The sequence below is a fragment of the Dermacentor variabilis genome, chromosome 6 (assembly GCF_050947875.1).
Source record: "Dermacentor variabilis isolate Ectoservices chromosome 6, ASM5094787v1, whole genome shotgun sequence".
Classification (NCBI taxonomy): domain Eukaryota; kingdom Metazoa; phylum Arthropoda; class Arachnida; order Ixodida; family Ixodidae; genus Dermacentor; species Dermacentor variabilis.
Genome location: NC_134573.1, coordinates 157878126 through 157898914, shown reverse-complemented (window position 1 = coordinate 157898914; position 20789 = coordinate 157878126). Strand labels below are relative to the sequence as shown.

Here is a 20789-nt window from a genome sequence, read left to right as displayed (position 1 = left end):
CTGTAAAGCAACAGAAATCAAATTCATGAACTGACAAGGACAATGCAACAGAAGACAAAAGTGTGCAACTAAGTTGTCAGCATTATAGAAAGGAAACCTGGTTTATTGGTTGTCATTCAGCAAAAGAAATGCAAAAGTCGAAACATTTGGTCTTCCTGAATGGGTCAAGTCAGGACTGCCCTGCTAGATTCATGACAGTTGGCAACCCTAGGTATACGCCCATACCAGCATAGGAAGCAGTGCCAGTGTACACCTAACAGTGTACAGTGTGCCACACTGACCCTACATTGGACAAATAATGCTCTCCCAACGTTGGTCTACATTGGTACTAGGTGTAGTGCATGTAAGCATGCACACAGAAAACAGATGGCATGCGCATGAATAAGCTTTATTGAAGTGCCACTAGGAAGCCTGACCGCAGATTTTTGTAGTCATAAGCAGTGAGGAAGCTACAGCGACTACATGTGTCTTAAGCGCACATGCTCCCGTTCTTCAGCCATATGTTGTTGCAGAGAAGTGGCATACAAAGGTACACCTTTGAGCACCTGGCTTGAGCAGTCTTGAATCTGAAAACAAATGAAGTGCACCACAAAGTAAATTGCAAGTGAAGGACAGACTGTTGCATAAATAGCAGTGGCAGATATACATGACTCTTCCTGCCAAAATGCTTGCTCGTTCGCGCTGAAATTTTGTGCAGGGGCTGTTGCATTTTGTAGTTAGTTTTGTTTAAAACAAAGTTTACAGGCATTATTTACCAGTTTGGTCAACAATAAATCCAAGTGAACATCGTCTGTCACTCAGGACATGTTAATTTCACTCCAACAAACTGGTGGCATCATCTGTCATGGCTACAGTGAACATGGTATTTTGTCTGCTGACATTACGGATGGCATTAACATTATGTTGCAGCAGAATTAAAAAAAAAAGAATTTAGTGGCATTGCTGCAGACACACAATTCAGATTTATTGTAGGCGAAACTGGTAATGCCTGCAGATGTAGTGTATTAAACTAAAGTCACTGCAGAAAGCTACTTCTGTGCAAAATACAAGCACTAATGAGCAAGTGGGGTTTAGCAGGATGAGTCACATTACCTGGTGCTCCTATTTACGAATAACCAGTACAAGAAGCTTCTAGGGAAATGTGCAAATGGCATCCCGGTTGCCGGTTGCCGTCACAGAAAGAATCTCTGATGACAGTGGGAGTACCTGAACAACTAGATAATCGCCTGGTTGAATCTGCTTCTTCACTGAAGATGATGGGTGTTCTGGGACAAGAATCTTTGGAAATACAACCCTAACGTTGTTGTCATTTCTGCCAACCATGTCTTCAGGCGAACGTCGGCTATCCTGTAGTAAAAAAAAGTGCGGAAATGGGGAGCGGGCATAAGTGAATTAAGAAAAAATAAATACTGTATTGGCATGTAAATAACGCGACCACAAATATAATGCAAACACGAAATTTGGGTCTCTCTCTCTCTAAGAAAAAAAAGATTATACATGCCAAGAACCTGAATAGTGTAATGTGAGGCGCATTCTGAGGCTAGAAAATTTTGAAACCACAACAAAAACAAAAGCAACACTCACATTATATTTGTGCTAATACAGTACCTGTGAACTGTGTACACTTCTAAATCTAAATGAGCAAAAGAGGGGAGGGGGAGAGGGGTGCATTTACTGCTTTAATTGATATAAAAAGCTGTTTAAGAATAGATATCTTCAAAACAACGCCTCCTGCATAACCTATTATATTATTTGGCAGGCAGGTAGTAAGTGATTGTCAAACACTTGTAAGGCTCTCGTTGCTTACTGAGGCAAATAAGAGCATAATCTGTACTGTTTCACAGCAATACTACTGCACAAATCTGCTATCAACAAATTAAAGTGCCTGTGTCACAAACATTGTACTAATACTATATATTTTTCCATTTTCGCCAGCTTTGATCTGTGACAATTAATCCAACATCAAGAACTCTAAGTAACAGCAGTGGAGGAACACTGTAAGAAATTAATTATAGCATTAATTGCAGCCGTTATTTTTCAATTTGACTGTTGGGACAGGGGAGCATAAAGCAATGTCAGGCTGTAGTTCCAAGAGTGCTGCCACATGAATATGAGGCACTCAGGCAAGTGACAGGACATTCGTGCATATGCAAGGTTTTTTACTATGTGCCCGCGTTTGTGAATGGTCTCACGCAAACCAGTGTAACTTAATGCTATTACGAAGGCTACCGCATCACAATGTTCATATGTAGTTGCCGAAATCTGGCTGGCCCCACTACCATCAAAATTAAATATGTTTTACTCAATTGCTGAGCCTGATATGTGCTGATGGCATTAGTGAGAGCAAGAACAACAACTCAGAAATTTCATGTCAGGACTCCTTCAGAAATAGCCGTCGACAGCACTGATCCAAGATGCTTCTGCTGAGCGAGTTCTGAATTGCTCTTCGTCCACTAAGGAACACTCATAACTGCAGGTGCTCAAAGTCTGTTGTTCTACAAAACTTCGCATAAGGAATAAGCATACTAACTCCTTCCACCAGGACGAGCTGATGTGTTGAAATTTGCTGCTCGAAGAGCTCTTTCGCATGACGACGAAAGCCGGATAACACTTGCGCAACTCTGCGTTTCTTGACATCAAGTGGGACATCATCTTCAAGGCGACGATGGGCATGCGTTTTCTGCAAAGTGGCAAGAGTGCAGAAAGCGCGCAAGTCGACCAGGTGCGACACAATATTTTAAGTCCTTTTCTTAATTCAACACAGACTATTAAACTATAAGAATAAATACTGTAATCGCAACACATGACAGATTGGAGCCAGTTTGCACAGCTCTTCACAAAATTACAATATACACAATTCAATAATACGATCAGAAGCTCTCTTATGAGTGAAAACCTGTCTGAGATCTTTTGCTGGTATACAATGCGAGCAGTGGAATTGAAAAATAAATAATGCGAGAACACTGGAAAGATCTGTTTTGAAAACATTGGCTGTCAAGAAATGTTAATGTGTTTATAAAGTCAAACAGCACTGTATCGAATAAAACATCAAATGATCTTACTTGGAAAGCATGAAACCAAGCCTATACCAACTTCTAGTCACCAGATACAGTACAAGTCTGCCATACTTGTATGTAAGGAATTACATGTAATCAATTGCTTGTAATCAATTATTTTTCTGTCTTATAATATAAAGATTACTTTGTTTACCCAGTAAGGTTCACTGCAATTCAATTACTTTTTTTGGTAACCAGTTAATTTATTGACGAAACAAATTGCTACAGGTGACACACCTTTAACAGTTGGACTTGGTGGGAACTACAGCAGAATGCTGCCAGTCAGCAATTGACATCATTCAAAGGGACGAAAACATGTATATGGGTTACCTCCTTCCCACAGTTAGGGCCCTGGAGCTGAGCCTCAATCACATAGATTTGGCAGGCTTGCAGATCCGCACAGCTCCCTCGGAAGTCCGACCTCTCAGCTGTTCTCTTATAATAAATTTCTCTCCCGCTTTTGGAATAACTTTTAAGCAGCTTCATAGGTGGTAAAAAATTCTGCTCAATTCTTATTCACTTAGTGCAGCCTACAAATTCTGTGATAAAGAATGAGGTATTTGGCCGCAAATACACATGTTTCTATCTGTCCCCCACCACTACATGAATCCTATACAACTATTCTTGCAATTTAAATTACATTGCAGATTTGACTGCCTTTTTGAGAGACGTTAATTACTGCTGGCATTTGTTACAATCAGTAGTAAAAATGGCTAACTAGTGAGGCATGAGAACAGAAGGTCCACCAGACGTTGCTCAACAAATTGTAATAGTGCTTCTATGGCTCCATAGCGATGGGCACTCAGAATGTTGATGCCAGGGAACATGTATGCGTGATTTTTATATTTTTAACTGGCCCTTCCTACTTACTTAATAGAATTACACATCCAATAGAATTACGATTACAATAGAATACACATAATAAATACACATCCCATAAGAACTATATAGAAAAATTTGTAAATATTGGAATGACATACGGGACATTTCAATAACGCTCATCGGTAGCGCCTTCCTCTAGCCCCAGCAACAATAAGCACTAGCTAGGGTTGTAATGAACACACTGGAACAGTCAGGCCAGCTTATTCTATTTACTTTACCTGTGCAATGTTAATAAAAGGTTGAAGGAAAGTAACGTAAAAGTAATCAATTACATTTTAGTAATTGCTAAATTTTGTGGGTGAGTAATTGGTTACTGTAAACAATTACAGCTTTTAATGAGGTAATTTTATTTGTAATCAGTTAGTTTATTATGTAACCTGTACAAGTATGTCATCTGCAATATAAATCTATTCAAGACACAATGAACAATTCTTAGACAGTGCACATGACAACCAGTCCTTCATAAAGATTTAGTGCCAACTGTCCACATGATGACAAATTGCACGTTTACGCTCGTAATGCTTTGCTTTTTCTGTCACCTACATACCCCACATACAACATCATGTAAATTGGTTGATAAGAGCAACATACTATTGGGCAAACACCCGCCGTGGTTGCTCAGTGGCTATGGTGTTGGGCTGCTGAGCACGAGGTCGCGGGATCGAATCCCGGCCACGGCGGCCGCATTTCGATGGGGGCGAAATGCGAAAACACCTGTGTACTTAGATTTAGGTGCACGTTAAAGAACCCCAGGTGGTCGAAATTTCCAGAGTGCTCCACTACGGCGTGCCTCATAATCAGAAAATGGTTTTGGCACGTAAAACCCCATAATTTAATTTTTTTTTTTACTATTGGGCAAACACATTTTACAAAGCACTAACTTAAAGTGAAGCTTTAAAAGTGTGTGTTCTGCTTTCCCTGAGGTTTAGTACCTAATCGTTCTTGTTGCCACACCAAATGTATTTGTGGATACAGTATCCACTCAAATGCCTCTACAGCGAATGCCTCAATAGTGAAATTACCTGTATAGTGAAGTGCTGATTAAGTCCCAGCAGAATTCCTAGCTTTCTTATGCATTGTGAACACCTCTATAGCAAAGACCACAACGACGAATTTGTCTGTGCAAAGAAGAAATTCAGGAATCCCCAACAGCTGATTTCTTGCTTTACAATGAACGCCCCGTAGCATTGCTGCCACTGCTCTCGGCAAACATCACCAGGGCGCACTTTTCGCTAGGGCCAATAGTAGCACTAGCGACGCAATTGAAGAGCGTGCCAATCTCGGAAGTGGTCCTGCTGCACTGCGCCAGGAATCGTTCAATTCATGTGCTGCTCGTTTCAGTGCATCAGCAGGTACGATTGCTGACGAATACTCCACAGTTGATGAGAACATAATGATGTACGTAACCGTTACTGAAACCGGCAGGCAGAGTCTTCGAAGCCAGCTAGGGCAAATTAGGACGTAAATGTCAATGAAGGCAACAGTAATTAAGACCCTGTAAACGATCCAAGAATTTTGACACCAAGAGAAGCGATAGTGGCACTTGACAATCTGCAGCTCTACTTTGCATAGCTCCCGTTGCACCGCAGAGCATTCCGTGAACCTGGCTGCAATAAGGTTGGGCTGCAGTTGCACATTCTGTCAGACAAAGTGTGCACAACAAAATTAGAAACTTTTTTCACTAAGTCTCTCCTGAATTCATGTGAAATAAATTTTTTCTTTCGTTGAACGTAGTTTGCCGGCTCTAGTGCAAGCAGTAAGGTACACGACCATTACAGCAATGTTACCTGTATAACGAAGGATCTTTGAGGTCCTGAGCACTTCCTTATAAAGGCGTTTGACTGTATGTATAGGCAACTTGGGCAACTGAGTGTGTGCTGACGGTTGTCTTGCCGAGTACACAAGTTGGATGCTAGACAAGCACAGTTTCCTTGCTGGATATATTTCACAACACATATATAGAGACAACCTAGGCCCTCAGGTATGTGTCGGTCATTGTCTTGCTGAGTAGACAACTTGTGCCACTGGCTATCTGCCCGAATAGACAACTTCAATGTATTAAAATGAAGCTTTCTTTGCTTGTTTCCTGGAGTTTGGTTTTTCTTGCCGTTTCCTCGCCTAGTAGGTCCCGTGACCACTTAGTGCAGCTGCGCCTACTTGTGCATTGACAGTGAGGGTTTAGCGGTGGGTGCACGCCACGGCACTGAATTGCATTCTAACTGCCATGGAAGTGGAATCCAAGAAGAGGCATCTCACCTCACTGAACAGGCACGTAAATGTTCTGCTGCGAAACATGTAAGTGTACTTGTGTGCAAACAAGTTATGCAGTTCCAGAGCACATGTTGGAATCTATGGGAACTTCACGTGAACAACTTGTGTACTCAAGACACATCCAGGTGAAGGTGCCATTTCTTAAGCATGCACACCAGTGTAAGCTTGAACATCAATAAACTTCAGCACAAACATTATACAAAACTTTGCTTCACATACATTCTCACATACCCATTGAACCTGAATTGAATTTTTTTCCGTGAGCTTGTTCAAGGAAAGGACAATGAGTTTCTGTTAGTTTACAAACCGTGGTTACAAAAAATAAAGAAAAAGATGGGCAATGCTGACAGCACGCATACTTCTCTGAGGCTGTAAGGGAATACATAGGCCACGCTGTATTGCACTTGGTCTACAAGGGACATGGTCTCCTCGTGGGCTGCCTCAGTCTCACCACAGAAGCCACATATGAAGTCACTAGACAGGGCCACATCTGAGGTAGAACAGGAAAGAGATACAGCATATGACAGGAGGGCGCAGTAACAACTTGTGGTGTGCTACAAAAGCCACCTGTGGTGTTACTGTGAACAGAATTTTCAAGTATATCTGTTCGTGGTAGTGCTTTAGGGAGACTCAAATGTTCAGCCGGGGACACCAGTTGCATGATGAGGTATGTTTACACAGATACTTTGCCTGCAGCCAACTTAATTCTCTTTAGCAGTAAACATCCAAGCAGCTTTCATTTCAGTGGTAGCAAACTAGGTTGCACATTGGCAATAGAATATGACTTGGAGTATTACTAATTATTAATAATGTTTATAGTGTGTGTTAAAAATTGGGTAAATATCTCACTCAAGGTGGACACCCAAATGTCCCACAGAAGCAGGGAAGCCATCAGCACACAGTGTTCGCAAGTACTCACCCTCTCAAAGACTAAGCAAGCACAATGCTGCTTAGCCTCCATGATCTGATGAGAACCAGCATATTCAACATGACACAGAGTTGGCCAAGGCTTGGAGCATATTAAACGGAATTGCAAGCTCTAGATTAATGATGTAGGCAGGTTTGATCACACTGTTTAGGTGCACATTGTAAGGCACAAATGAGTAGACACAGAGCAAAGGAAAATGTACAATTAAACCTTGATATAATGAACTTAACACGTACAATAAAATTCTTGCTATAACGAAGTATTTAACTTTTTCGCAATTTCTTGTGCATACAACACCATGTGTTTAGAACTTCAATATAACAGTGTGTTTGCATGCAATTTCAATATAACGAAATTTCACTGCCGCCACAAAGGAATGCCGAGACAATAAATAGGAACTTCCGCAGATGCAGATGGTCAAATGATTGAATTACAAGTGCCTGCATGAAAACGCACCTTTCAAATTGTGTGCCACGTGATAAGAGCGACCGCTGAAGTGGAGCCGCATGATGTTCCGCATAAAGTCCAAATGCGATAACATCTTACTGTGCCCCGAGCACTGTGTGGATTAGGTGCGAGTGAAAGTGTGCAAGGGTGAGACGAGAAAGATGGTGGCTTCACGAGTGCTGCCTTCCCATGTCAGCATAGGGAAAGAGGGGGAGGGGAGCGAGCTTGATCAAGCGCGCGAGGGGTCGGAGTGGGGGGTAAGTTGGTGCGCACCTTGATTCCTGGCGCGCGCGCTTCGGCCGTGGCTGCGCATGGTTGTAAGCACAGCTGAGAACATACGCAGCCGCGCACCTTGCTTTAGGGGTAAATTGCAGCGTGTGCAAAGAATGGGAATGCTGAGACGGCGTGGCATCATGTAAGCTGTCTTCCCGCACGTTTAGTATTGGAAGTTTTGTAATCTCGAGTTTTGCTGACCAGCCGGAGTGAGAACCAGACAAATCATTTGCTCTCCATTGCTGGCACTTTTCATGATAGCGTCGTCTCAGTGCAGGTGACGCTGTCAGCCACGGGGGCGGAGTGCAAGCGAAAGCGTGGCTGGCTTCGCTTAATTCATACCACCGATGTGAAGATATTATCGGCGTGGCATGAAACCATATAATTCGTTGCCAACTGCCAAATTCATCAAAATGCATTGCTTTCTCATTTAAATTTGCTTTTTTCAACTGCCTGATAATGCTGAAAATTCTGCGGCCATTTTCGTTGTAAGAAAAATTGATTGGCTGCTGTACTTATTTGCATAAAAGGTCGAATTTCAATACAAGGAAATTTTGATATAACGAAGGACATTGCCGATTTTAGCGACATCATTATATCGAGGTTTAACTGTATAACAGTAGAAGTGCGTAGGTACATTGCATGTTTTTCCTTATTCTGTGCATCTTCCTCACTACACGTTTACCATGTGCATGTAATTTCCCACAAAAAACAAAACAATGCAAAATTGATTTTGCTGTAAAAGTGCATCTGGCAAAACCATCTCCAAGCACACATAGGTTGCATGCCTTACTTGGCAGAACGTCGCGTATCCGGTGCACGAGCTCCAGGTATGCTTCGCGTGTGTAGCCTCGGCGCATGCGCTCAAGGATGGCATTGTTCCCACTTTGAGCAGGTAGGTGGATTTGTTTGCAGATGTTGTCCCGGTCTCTGATCACCTCCAGCACCTGTTCAAGGTCCACCACAAATATCAGAACAATTGGAAATTGTGTAAGTTACGACGAGGTCATATTTCAGAAATGATGCAAGTGACGGGTTCATGCTGCCCTTGCTTGAGCAAGTGCAGAGAGTTGCTCCATTTTTTTCTGTTTAGTGCTACAGTACAACATTTCGTTTCGTAGTTTGTGTTGTCCTTTCTGTCTCTCATTTGCCAGTGTTTCTTTACATCTGCATTTAATACCATGGACCATCTTAAAATTTGGCTGTGTTGCTCCATAGTGATGAGTACCTCCAGGAAACAGAAGCACGATGTGAGTACTTGTCTGCAGCGGTAACTTGAACAATATGCTTCCCAATGTTAACACACAGTCTTATGCTCACCTCATCTGGGAAATCTTTGGGGTGGGGTGAGGTGAAGCGAATACGCATCTCCTTGTCCACCTGTGAGACCTTGTCTAAGAGATCGGCGAACCGTAGCCCACCGACAGGCAACTTGTAGATGGTGCGGAAACCCCGACTCAAGATCTCTGGGCCATCCTTGCTACGTTCGATTAGAGCCAGGCTCTCAGCTGAAGTGTCCCGATAACTGTTGACATTCTGCCCCAGCAAGGTGACCTCTTTAATACCCTGGCACAGTACAAAGGAATGGCAGTGTTACAAGTGCATGATTATTACAAGACCACTGAGATATGGTTTAATACACATAAAGTGTCGTTCACATATGGCTGAATCAACTTTTTGGTTCAGATTCATAATCACAAGAAACCTACACTACTTGAACACATGATCTGCGCCTAACTCTCTTATATTAGACCCCTGTGAACTGAAATAGCTGAGTAACATTTCAGCTGGCATCTGAAGTAGCAGTCTGGCATTGGCTTAGCATCAGGCACTCAGTATAGCAATAAACACTAACTTATTATGGCTCGAATGCTCTTGTACACTTTGATGCACCTACTTGCCATTTACTCTCTTAACATGCAGCATTATTTCTGCGCAAAGCAATCAAGAATAACCCTGTAGCAGGATGCTCTGCAAGTATTCGGCAACACTATTCTAAATTATCCACATGTACTCTCAAACCATTAAGAGTGCATTAAGAGTGGTTTGAGAGTACATGTGGATAATTTAGAATAGTGTTGCCAAGTGCTAAAGGACGTGCAGATAAATGGCCACTTGGCAGATCACTAGTGGAAAGGTTGAAAATTTACAGCCATATGCATGTGCAACTTGAAGAAACAAGAAACGATCAGTAGCCACTATTAGGGTCCAAAGACAGAAGCTTTATAACTGCTGAATACACATGGGTGAACATGATATTTTTTCCAATATCTATTCCATACAAATCTTTACACCGAATTAGTGAATTACGATAATATTCCTCCCAGTGGTCTAGAGGAATTTGTTAAGGTGCCACAGCACTGACCTGATCTGAGAGGGCTCTCACTTCATCTAAGATGCTCGCCAGTGGTCGACTTCGTTCTCGGCCACGTGTGAATGGAACAATGCAATAGGAGCACATGTTGTTGCAGCCACGCATGATGGACCTGTAGACAAATTAGTCGTGAATGGTCAACCGAAACATTTGCAGGCACTTCCTTTTCTAGAATGCTTTTGTTGGGGTATGACAATGCATAAGAAGGGCAGTCAATGCAAGAACAAGAACTAAAGCACAAAGCGAACAAAGGTTATTAATGCAAAGCACTAGTAAAAATGAGGTTTGTGACAGTTTTATAAAAATGCTGAGTTGTGACCCATGAGGTCGTTAAGCTTAAGAGCTAATAAGGTGAGCATGAAATCAAGATGAGGGCAAGAGAGAAGCTTGTCCAGTCTGGCAGACACACTTAGCTATGTACTGACAAATTCTTGCCCAGACTGTCCAGTTACCTCACTTGTCGTTGTTTTCATTTTAGGCTCAGTTTCTTAGTTACGAACATGTACCAATTTGCCCAACAATTTCTTTTACTAAGGCTAAAAGCACAGGAATGAAGGATTACACAACAAAGATGATATAAATCACATATTAACCCTTTCAGCATCACTGACGTGCTGGTGTGTTTCTGCATTTCAGCCCTGCCATATTCCTTTTGACATTCTTTTTGTCAAATAGGAATATGAGGACCACACCAAGAGAGCATGTGCCATTATCAGTGTCATTTTCTTCAATTTCTGCAGAACCAAACATACACTATTTGCTGTACGTAGAAGAAGAAGAAGGAAGTCACGTGGGGACAATAAAGAAAGAAAGACAGTGTAGATGAATGAATGAATGATGTTTGATGTCGCAAGGGCCAGGCATGGCCAAAGGGCGCCATGCTAGTGTTAGTGAATTCGCAGTGGACTGATGGGTTCTGTGAAGTTAATGTGACGTGGCTGTAAAGGCGCCTAAAAGAGTTGGTGTAAATTGCATAAAATCTATGTGTGACAAAATTATAGCAATGACAAATTACGTGTACTATGAACACTAAAATGCATTGAAAAAGAGTGATGCAATATACAAAATATGCAAGATGCTAAAATTGTCTAGAGCACTACTGCCTCACCAGAGCTCTTGAAACCCAAGGGCCTAGAGGCACGTGCTATACAAAGAAAACTATCGTAGTGGCATCCTCTGGAAAGAGGGTGTGTTAAGAAATTAATGGGCTTGTAACATGTAGCACGACATCTTTCAAGAAAGTGAGGAGTGCTTTAGTTTTAAAAAGCAGTTCTTCACCAAGAAATATAGCCGGATGCAGGGGGACGCAATGGCAGAATGCAAAAGGAAAATGTTTCCTCCTGTCTCTTTCGGCTTCCCGGCACTCCAGGAAGACGTGGAGGATGGTCAACCACGCTGCGGAAGCATCACCTCCGAAAAAAACCTGGCACTGAAATGGTTAATCACACTGATAAACATGGGCTGTTAGTTTGCAGTGAATCTATGATCGCTGTGTGTTATAACTGAATTTTGCGCAAACTGCATGTAAGTCTGCAAAACAAAAGAATTCAGGTTAACTTTTGGTAGCCTTGCACAAAAAGAGAGATTGATTGATTGATCTATTTGTGGGGTTTAATGCTCCAAAGCAACACTGAAGCTATGAGAAACGCCCTAGTGGATATATCAGGATTAATTGTGACCGCTTAAGATTTTTAACGTGGCCCTAAATTTTTGCACAAGTGTTTCTGCATTTTCCCCCCACTGAAATGTGCACACTGTGGCCAAGAATCGAACCCGTGACCTATTTCTCAGTCGCAGATTACCATAGCCACTTAACCACCGTGGGAGGTTGTCCCAAAAGACATATGCAGTTTCCAGTGCATGAATCATTAATATGAAGTCATGAAACAAGCACAGCAGTGACTCCTGCTCTCCAAATGGCAGTCTCGCAGTTTTTTCTGTGATGTGAGACCTAAGAATTTGGCGCAGCATGCTGCATCGGTGGCCAATTTAATCACAGATGCACGCCATGAAATAAACCATACCTCCTCACAAAAGTGTTTGGAGTGTGGAAGAAACCTTATACTATTACTTCATCACCTAAGCAAGCATACATACTACCTGGTGCCTGCAATTAGGAGGTGCACCTGTAGTTTGCAGGCTGTCTGTTAAGCTGCAAATTTTTTTATCTTCCTCGCAACTTTCATAACACCAAATATATTGTATATAACGTACATAGTGAAACAAAACCTCTAGTTGCAGCTACTGCTCTACACACCAGTAATCACGGTGACCAGCAGCAGCATACGCTGGGCTTCAAGGCACATTTTGCACCACAAATGACCAGCACATAAACATGTGTTTATAAGTAGGAGGCACAAGCATTTGTTGTGGTCTCAAGAGTAGGTGAACTACTGGTAGTGCAGTAATGTGTCTCCATCACCACTTGCATGTTTTGGATACTTCTGTGACAATGAAGGCACAGATTCTTCTAAGACTACTTCGACTTGTCTGATCTGTTTTTCTGAGTAGTTAAACCAATGAGTGTTTCAGTTTATCCTGTAGAGCATTTGTCTAAAGAAATGAAACCACAAGGAGCAGGAATGGTGTCGAGTCTTGACTATGTTGTGCCACAGCTCTTAAGCTTCTGGTACTTTTTGAAAGCTGTGGTGGATGAGAAGAACAGTCCACCTCCTTTCCAGAGCCTTTCAGTGGTGTACATGTGACAGGACACTGACTAAATGTCCAGAAGTCTGCTGTGGTTGCACACGCAGTGGCTTCATTTTTTTTTACAAGTGCTGTACATTTTGCGCTTCTCTTCCTCTGCACGCTTCAGGCTTTCAATGCATGCAAGCAAGAACCAAATGCTTCACTAACACTTCATCGGGAAGTACACGCAGAGATGGACTACTGGCTCCCAAAACAAAGGTGGTTAGTATGGTAGTTTCGGTAGGTCAGAGTGAGTTGCGACACTGTGAAATGTTTTTCTTGAAAAATGCTGCACACTGAAAGAGCACTAGCTCATTTGAGTATGTAATACATTTCTTATCATTTGCAAAGCTTCAAATGAAGTGTGGCTGTCCCTCAAAAGCCATTCAAGAGCATGCAATGCCTTCGGGCATTCAAGGTAATAACAAATGAAATGAAGTAAAATCAAATATTACTGTTTGGTTTTTAGAGACACTGAAAATGCACTCACACAAATGCAGACTTTGAGTTCTCATTAAGGCGAACAGGAACAACATCCGCATATGTTTCATCCAGAGACAGCTGAACATTTACTGGAAAAGGAAAACACAGTAGCACATGCTTACATTTGATGTCTCCTTGATTAAAGTACCAGCATACGCCACACAACTACTTCCATATTACTAAGAAGAAATAAGGAGCATACCACCAACTTGTCCTGAACGGGCAAGGGCCAGGAGACGTGGCAGATCTCTGTAGCTGTCGGGGCCTGCAACTATGTCTACTGCCTTCTCTTTCTCTATAAGCTTCTCTTTAAGTCTCTCAGCCATGCAACCTGTAAAATAACCAGGACTCAACAAAGCAACAACATACTGCTACTTGTAGGCTATGAGAGTAAAATAACAGATTTTTTAAAAAAGTAATAAAACAACTCCGTGAGCAAATGTTACAATGATCACAAGATAAAAAGAAGTATGCAGGTTGGAAATTAGGGCTTTTTCTTTCTTGCACATTTTTTTTTTTTTGGTACAGCAACAGGTCTAGACATAATACAAGAAATGAGAAGTGCAAGGGAATAAAACGCAATTAATCCGTGTACTCCGTTGTGCACTTTAACATGTTCACTGTGGCATAACTTTACTACAGCCTTTTTGAGGTCTGAATAGATGTGTACCATTACCCACCAGTAGGGCACATGTCATAACCCTCAGGCATGTCATGACTCACTGGCTTGTTTGTGACTCACTTGCTTTAGCTTGTCACTGAAAGACAGGCATGCAAACATGGACACAAGTAGAAATGAAAAGGACAACACGTTTGTGTCGCCCTTTTAATTTTACTTGTGTCCGTGTCTGCACAACTGTAAGCTGAATCTCTATCAACTCGCCCAACTTTCAGTCATTCGAAGTACCTTTGCTTCTCTGTAACAACATAGAGATGCTGCCATCACATTTGCAAGTGGAGGCAAGAAGAAATTTTCATATGTGTTTATTACGGCAAAGCCTTCCTTGGCTCTTTCTACACTTTGGGTGGAGTTAGCTGGGCTGACCCCGAAGACAGTGTAATCGAAGGTGGTGACTTGATGGGCTAATCTTGATACCATGTCACAATAAATGTCATTGCAAAGTCTTTAATGTGGTTTGTAGTGCAGGTTGATACTGGAGCCAGCATGTCACAGCGTTCACACACTTCGGACAAATAGATATAACCAATAAGTGCTCACAGCAGCATATCTCAGCAGATCAACAGGGATGTTATCGTTCGACTTTGACAATCGTCCTACAACTATTTCTGCTGAATTACTTTTCACAAGCATGTTGCTTACGCACTACACAAAGGATTTGCATTATCACAGTGTACAGAGATAATAACTGTTGTGACACACATCAGAGTGAATATGTTAATATTGTAGAATAACTTTTGCAAACCAAAAGAGGTATCTTTCTGTTTAATAGGATGAAGTAAGAATAAAACAAAAGTCTGGAAACCCCAGGTCTTACAACATACATACACATCAGGAAAAAGAAGAAGTAGAAGAATATTTGCAAAGTGTCAGTGAGAGAAAGACGGACAGTAAAAATATGTTCTTGCCTGCCTGCACTAGCTTGGTGTAAATAAATACTACAGATTTCAGCCACTATAATGTCAATCTTCTAGAAAATGTTTTCCATGACAATTCACCCAAGATTCCAATTTGCAGAGGCCCACACTTGTCGGATTTGCGCAGTTTCTTCAGCGTTTTGAGTTGATTGATCTTCGACCAGATCTTTCCTTCAGCGCCCTCTCGTATGGCACATGTCATGATGAGCACAACATCAGCCTGAAATGTGAAAAAAACTTTCATGGTCTGCTGGATGTTGATTTCACGTTGAAATGGTATACCTCACTCGCAGAGTTGGTCCTTTCGAAGCCAGCGTCTCTCAACAGGGACCAGGCTACTTCAGTATCGTTAACATTCATCTGACACCCATATGTTTCGAAATGTACTGGAAAAGCATAAAATGGCTCCGATAACTATAATGAGCTTGAAGCACATATGCACAGTCATTTTTTTATAAATTAATAAAACCTTCTATCATACACGAAAGCAAATCTTGCTATATATATATATATATATATATATATATATATATATATATATATATATATATATATATATATATATATATATTATTTCTTCTGGACATGCAGTTTCAACTACAGCTTGGGTCACACAAAGTGCACGGAGTATATTGTAAACAACAACAACAACAACAACAACAACAACAACAACAACAACAACAACAACATTAATAATAATAATAATAATAATAATTAAAAACGATCACATCCTAACTCAGTATTGAGATCAACATAGGCATAGAATTTTGTTGATACTTCTTGTTTTTCGAAGTGACCAGTATTCGGGCTAGAGCAATTCTATTCCAAATGCTTAGGATGCAGTCAGCTACACGGGCTTGTTAAGAGACGTGCTCGGCTGAAGGCCGCTAATTTGTTACAGCACGTCGTCGGGGGAGCAGAAAGAAAGCGTGCAAGCGCTTTCTACGCTCAGCTTTTAGTATATTTAACGCAAGTGCACTCAAGGGCACAGTCACTTTAGTGTCCATCTGCTCACCTTTCTTCCCTTTTGCCCGGACTTCATCGGCCGTAACGTAGGGATGTTGGAACTCTTCTGTTGAGCATGGTACTTTAGTTTCAGCAAGGCTATTTGCAGAGTTAGCAATGAAATACTCGAGCGAAGGACCTCGGGATACTCTCTGTTTAACACCGGGATCCAGCTCGCCCGAGGCAGAGTGACACAACCACCGACAGATCGGAACGTTCCGCCGTAAGTGGCAAAGCACTTTCGAGAGAAGCACTTTCTCTGACAACATCGTAAAAGCGGATGTTGTTGCGAATTGGACTCAGGTCACACAGGACACCAGCGGCATGTCGAGTGTGGTTCATAGCAGTTGACTTTCCCTGGGCGCTGCCATATTGCTTTTGCTATGATGATGGTGATGATGGGGATAACTCCCGAAAACTTGGCGTCTGCTAGACCCCAGACCAACAACTCGCTGCTGCTTCTCTGCGAACGCAATTCAAAAACCAGAAAACACTCGAAAATTATTTTGTGGTCTCTTCAATTCTAGATCCTGCTTAGCCTCTACGTGGGTGCAAAACGTAGGTGGGTGCACGTGGGTGACGCATGATGACGCGAAAGACCATATTTCATAGCGCGTCTTCAGAGATTTTATTCATGTTGTCTTGTTACAATGCTCAAAAGGTACAAGCGTTGCTGTTTATGATGTTTACAAAGTTTTCTCCTAGTAGATTATTACGCTCCCAACACCGCTACTTTGCTGTGACTTTCATCGGAATTTCAGGACATCCACATTTATGCTTCTGCACCGGTCTATTCAACGAGCTTGCAATTTCGTGGCATCCGAGACTGCACCAGTGGCAATGTAATCTCGGAGACCACGCCCAGCTGCTAGTCCGCGCGGCGCACCGCGGGGAGAAGCGAATGCACGGCCTAGGTGTTATGCCCCTCCACCATATCTGCGTCGGGAGATCTCGGAGGCCGAGGAAGACCAGTGTTGCTCGGCGGCGTACTGGACGCGAGGACGCGGGAGCTTTGAACTGCCGCGGAGAACTAGCACCAAACCACGCGTAAAGCGATGTCTTCGGAGCGTAACGGCCAGGTATTTCTTAGTTCCGGAGACGAATCGAGTTCGTTATATCCGTTGGCGGGGCAATAATACCACTTCGTCCAAGTAGAGGTTTTACATACATAGATCTCCATAGGGATTTTAAGGAAAATTTCATTTACTTCATTATATCCCGTTTCGTTATAACGAGGTTCGAGTGTAGTCGGAATTCGAAAATCCGAATATTTTTCGAATATTATTGGAATACTTTACGAGGTCGACTACACACGATCAAACATACAATTGAAGCAATAATGTGATAACTTTCATCCAACTCACAGTGTTCAATCAGGTCAACATGTCGTCAACATTGTCTAATAAATAACATCTTGCGTCAATCAGACATGCAACCATACTTTTTTAGCTAAACATGACCATTGACATAAAAAATTTGGAGGACGCCTAAGCTTCGCTTTTAAGAGTGGAATACGATAGCATTCGAAGATTCCCTGACTGCTTCTCACGCTTCCCGGCAACTGCAGCTTATGTAACCGTAACGCGTGTAGCAATATTTACCACGAAATGCTGGCGGCGAACGCTAAGCACGAAGGGGAGCCTCTTCTGGTACAAACACGAAATGCGATGCGGCGGAGGCGAGCGCCAGCTGCAGGTGTTGCAAAGAACCGGGTGCGCCGCTTTAGGGTCTTTGAAATTTGAGCGCGCAAATGTCGGAGGTCATGGCCGCTCTGTGAATGGTAGAAACTCTGGAAAAGGGGTTTGTGTTTTGAGTTTCCGCGCAACAGAATTATGTTTTCTCGTATAATCAAATTACAATCCGACGCTATCATGTCTGTTCGTTGTGTGTAAGTCGTAATTTATGATTTTTCTAACGTATTTTACCTTGAGAAATTTAATTAGTTCAGTAACTTTATTGCGCTATGTGGAGAGGCCTGCGTGGTTGTGTATGCGTGGTTTGAGACGATTTCTACTGAAACGACGGTCGACCTAGGATGCGATACACCGACGCCGGATTTTCTGCCACACGGTGCCCTTAAACTGCGTTAAAATGTTCACACACGCCACTCGGCAGCGGGTATTGTTTGGTACTATGTATAGATGCAGCTAGCACACGTGTTCTCTCAGCGCATTAAATATGAATACGTCTCATTGAAACATGCTTTACACAATAGTGGCACCGGCTGCCGCGACCATCCGTACTATAGAAAAAGCATTTTTTTTTCGCTCTGCCATCAGCACAGACAGTACGCATTTCTCAATTGGTCGCGAAGGTACACACAGATGGTAGTTGTCCTAGAAGGCTGCCTTTATTAACTTTATGTGATAACGCATGACCCGTATGCTCCGAAGAGCCCTAGCTAAGTTTGCAAACGAACTGTTTACGTAATTGTTCCTAATGCTCCAGTTTGTGGTTTTATGAAGCCTTCTTTATAATAATAATAATAATATTTGGGGTTTTACGTGCCAAAACCACTTCCTGATTATGAGGCACGCCGTAGTGGAGGACTCCGGAAATTTTGACCACCTGGGGTTCTTTAACGTGCACCTAAATCTAAGCACACGGGTGTTTTCGCATTTCGCCCCCATCGAAATGCGGCCGCCGTGGCCGGGATTCGATCCCGCGACCTCGTGCTCAGCAGCCCAACACCATAGCCACTGAGCAACCACGGCGGGTTGAAGCCTTCTTTATAATGCTCCGTGTAATGACAGAAGCTTTATAATGATGTGAATATCAGGATGTAAAAAAAAGCGTTTTATATTAACAGTGTATGTATATTATTCATAAAGTGTCGTGCTAATAAGGCAAAGGGAACTGAAAGTGCTCGAAGAAATAGTTCGCCATAGGTTGGAGTCGAACCCACAACCTTCGCATTACGCGTGCGGTGCTCCGCCAAATAAGCAGCGCGACGGCCATCCTCCTGAAAGTTTGAATATGAATCGAATAGCAAGGAACTATTAGATTCCATCATTTACTCCAGTCGGAATTGTCGAATATTGTTTCCGTTCTGATATAAGCGGTAACATTTATTAATGGTACCTACAGGCAGAAAGATGGTTGCAAGCGGCGACTGTTTCCGATTGCTCTATTGACGTATACACGAGCGGTTGCGAAGTGAAAGCACTTCTTGAACAAACGCCTAGAGGAGACAGCTTCTATTCAATAATTCCCAGTCTTTCAATAATGTGTATAGCCTTTATAAAGCCTGTGAATTTGTAGTCGCGATAGATGAACAATAATCAATTTACCCATATCCATCATGTTCATACGCCGTAAAACCATGTGCGGTATATAATATTACACTTAGTTCCCTCAACGAAAACAACGATCTTCCTTTATCTGGTGACGTGATACCCGTTCGTTTCATTACAGTCCCTGTTATGGTGCGCCAGATACAATAACCTTCCAGTAATTTCTCGTATACAAGCTCCTCTGCAGCTTACTGGACGTACGGTTGTTAACGTTCTAGACGCAACCTTTATATTTTACTTTGTTTAGAAATAATAAAATATATTCGATATCTTATTCTACGTTCGAAGGGCATTTTTCTCGAATATTCCTATTCTATTCGAACACGCCCAGCTACCGGAAGGCAAGACAAAGCGAACAGGGGTGTTTCCTGGTTTTCAATTACAACGCCCCAAGAACCAGAACGGCCCTTTCGCGAGATACTGCTCATCGCAATGAACGAACGGGGTTTCACGTACGGACGAAAGATGAGAAAAAGAAAATTTCGCGGATCCCCCGCACTGCAGGAATCAATGTTAGGCGAAGCAGTTTGCAGGTACCTGGCTATCTAGCATTGTTTCGGGTTCAGCAAAGCGATAGCAGGTGGACCAATTGTCTTTTGTAAATTGGGTGTGGGTCGCTAGAGTACGTCTCTACGACGACAGCACCCCGACGATGAATAAGTTGGAGACGATCGTCGGAACAACGACATGATTTATACGCCGGTCGTTCGACGCGAGCCTACGACATGGTAATTGTAGGTTTCTACATAGGTTGTAGACGAGCAGTAGACGAGAGGAACGCAGATTGTGATGTAGTCAGTGACTATGTCTGTGGAATCGTACGTCACGTGGTTTATGTGAAACAACGATGACATTTGTGCAGCGGCGAAGCGATGTTAAAACCTGATTAACTCGGGTTATTAACGGCGCAGAATTTTTACCTAGCGTCTCATGAGGAAAGTACTAGGGAAAGTAGGCCGGTCCCCGTGATAGTGCATTCTAACACGGCGCCTCAGAGCGCGAGCTGTCTTAAGGAAAGAATGTGAAGACGCGGCACGGAGCTCGCGCGCCGAGAGTTTCAATGAGCTGGCTGACTTTGCAACGAGAGAACTACACGAGTGCGATCGTGGATAAATCACGATATTCACACTATGCATGCACTACCAAAAAATAATAATAATAATAAACACTACAAGTAGTTTTGAACTTAAATAAGTGGCAACGACAGACAACTTATCAAGAGGTGGTACCAGTCCGGTTGAAACTCTGTTAGGTCATACACGTCCTCCAAGTGACCAAGCAATTGAGCGCACTGAAATTTCGACGAAACAATGGGTTCAGCGATTCAGCACAACATACGTGTCTTCCATATGCTGTGTAGTCCAATTGGAAAAACAACATATCAAATGGTACGCCTTCTCTGTGGGGTGCAATCAAGTATCGGACGGAATGCTGATTGAAGATGAAGTCTTTCTTAAGAGTTCTGTGAAGCACATCCCGAAAGAATGTTGCAT

General features: G+C 42.5%; 1 protein-coding gene across 2 annotated transcripts; it reads right to left on the bottom strand.

Annotated features, from left to right (window-relative positions):
• Positions 1-369: 369 nt before the first annotated feature.
• On the bottom strand, positions 370-16394 carry LOC142585549 (mitochondrial tRNA methylthiotransferase CDK5RAP1). 2 transcript variants are annotated; one of them, XM_075696384.1, is made up of 12 exons: positions 16014-16394; positions 15281-15384; positions 15080-15218; positions 13605-13733; positions 13410-13491; positions 10223-10343; positions 9178-9423; positions 8651-8804; positions 6569-6699; positions 2531-2680; positions 1207-1347; positions 370-566 (listed from the first exon to the last, which is right to left on the bottom strand). In XM_075696384.1, exons 1-12 carry the CDS (start codon positions 16270-16272, stop codon positions 459-461), a joined length of 1764 nt encoding a protein of 587 aa, XP_075552499.1. In that variant the 5' UTR covers positions 16273-16394; the 3' UTR covers positions 370-458. The 2 variants fall into 2 exon arrangements, with proteins under 2 accessions (XP_075552499.1, XP_075552500.1); XM_075696385.1 differs by lacking the exon at positions 15281-15384 and having other exon boundaries at positions 16014-16181.
• Positions 16395-20789: the final 4395 nt, after the last annotated feature.

What these genes read in the sequence shown, in the direction of transcription:
- LOC142585549 (XM_075696384.1), bottom strand. Translation starts at nt 16,272, where the DNA reads ATGTTGTCAGAGAAAGTGCTTCTCTCGAAAGTGCTTTGCCACTTACGG. An exon ending in CCGTTCAGGACAAGTTGGTG is followed by an intron (nt 13,492 to 13,604) that starts GTATGCTCCTTA and finishes TTCCTTTTCCAG; the next exon opens with TAAATGTTCAGCTGTCTCTG. An exon ending in AACTCAAAGTCTGCATTTGT is followed by an intron (nt 10,344 to 13,409) that starts GTGAGTGCATTT and finishes ATTTGTCTACAG; the next exon opens with GTCCATCATGCGTGGCTGCA.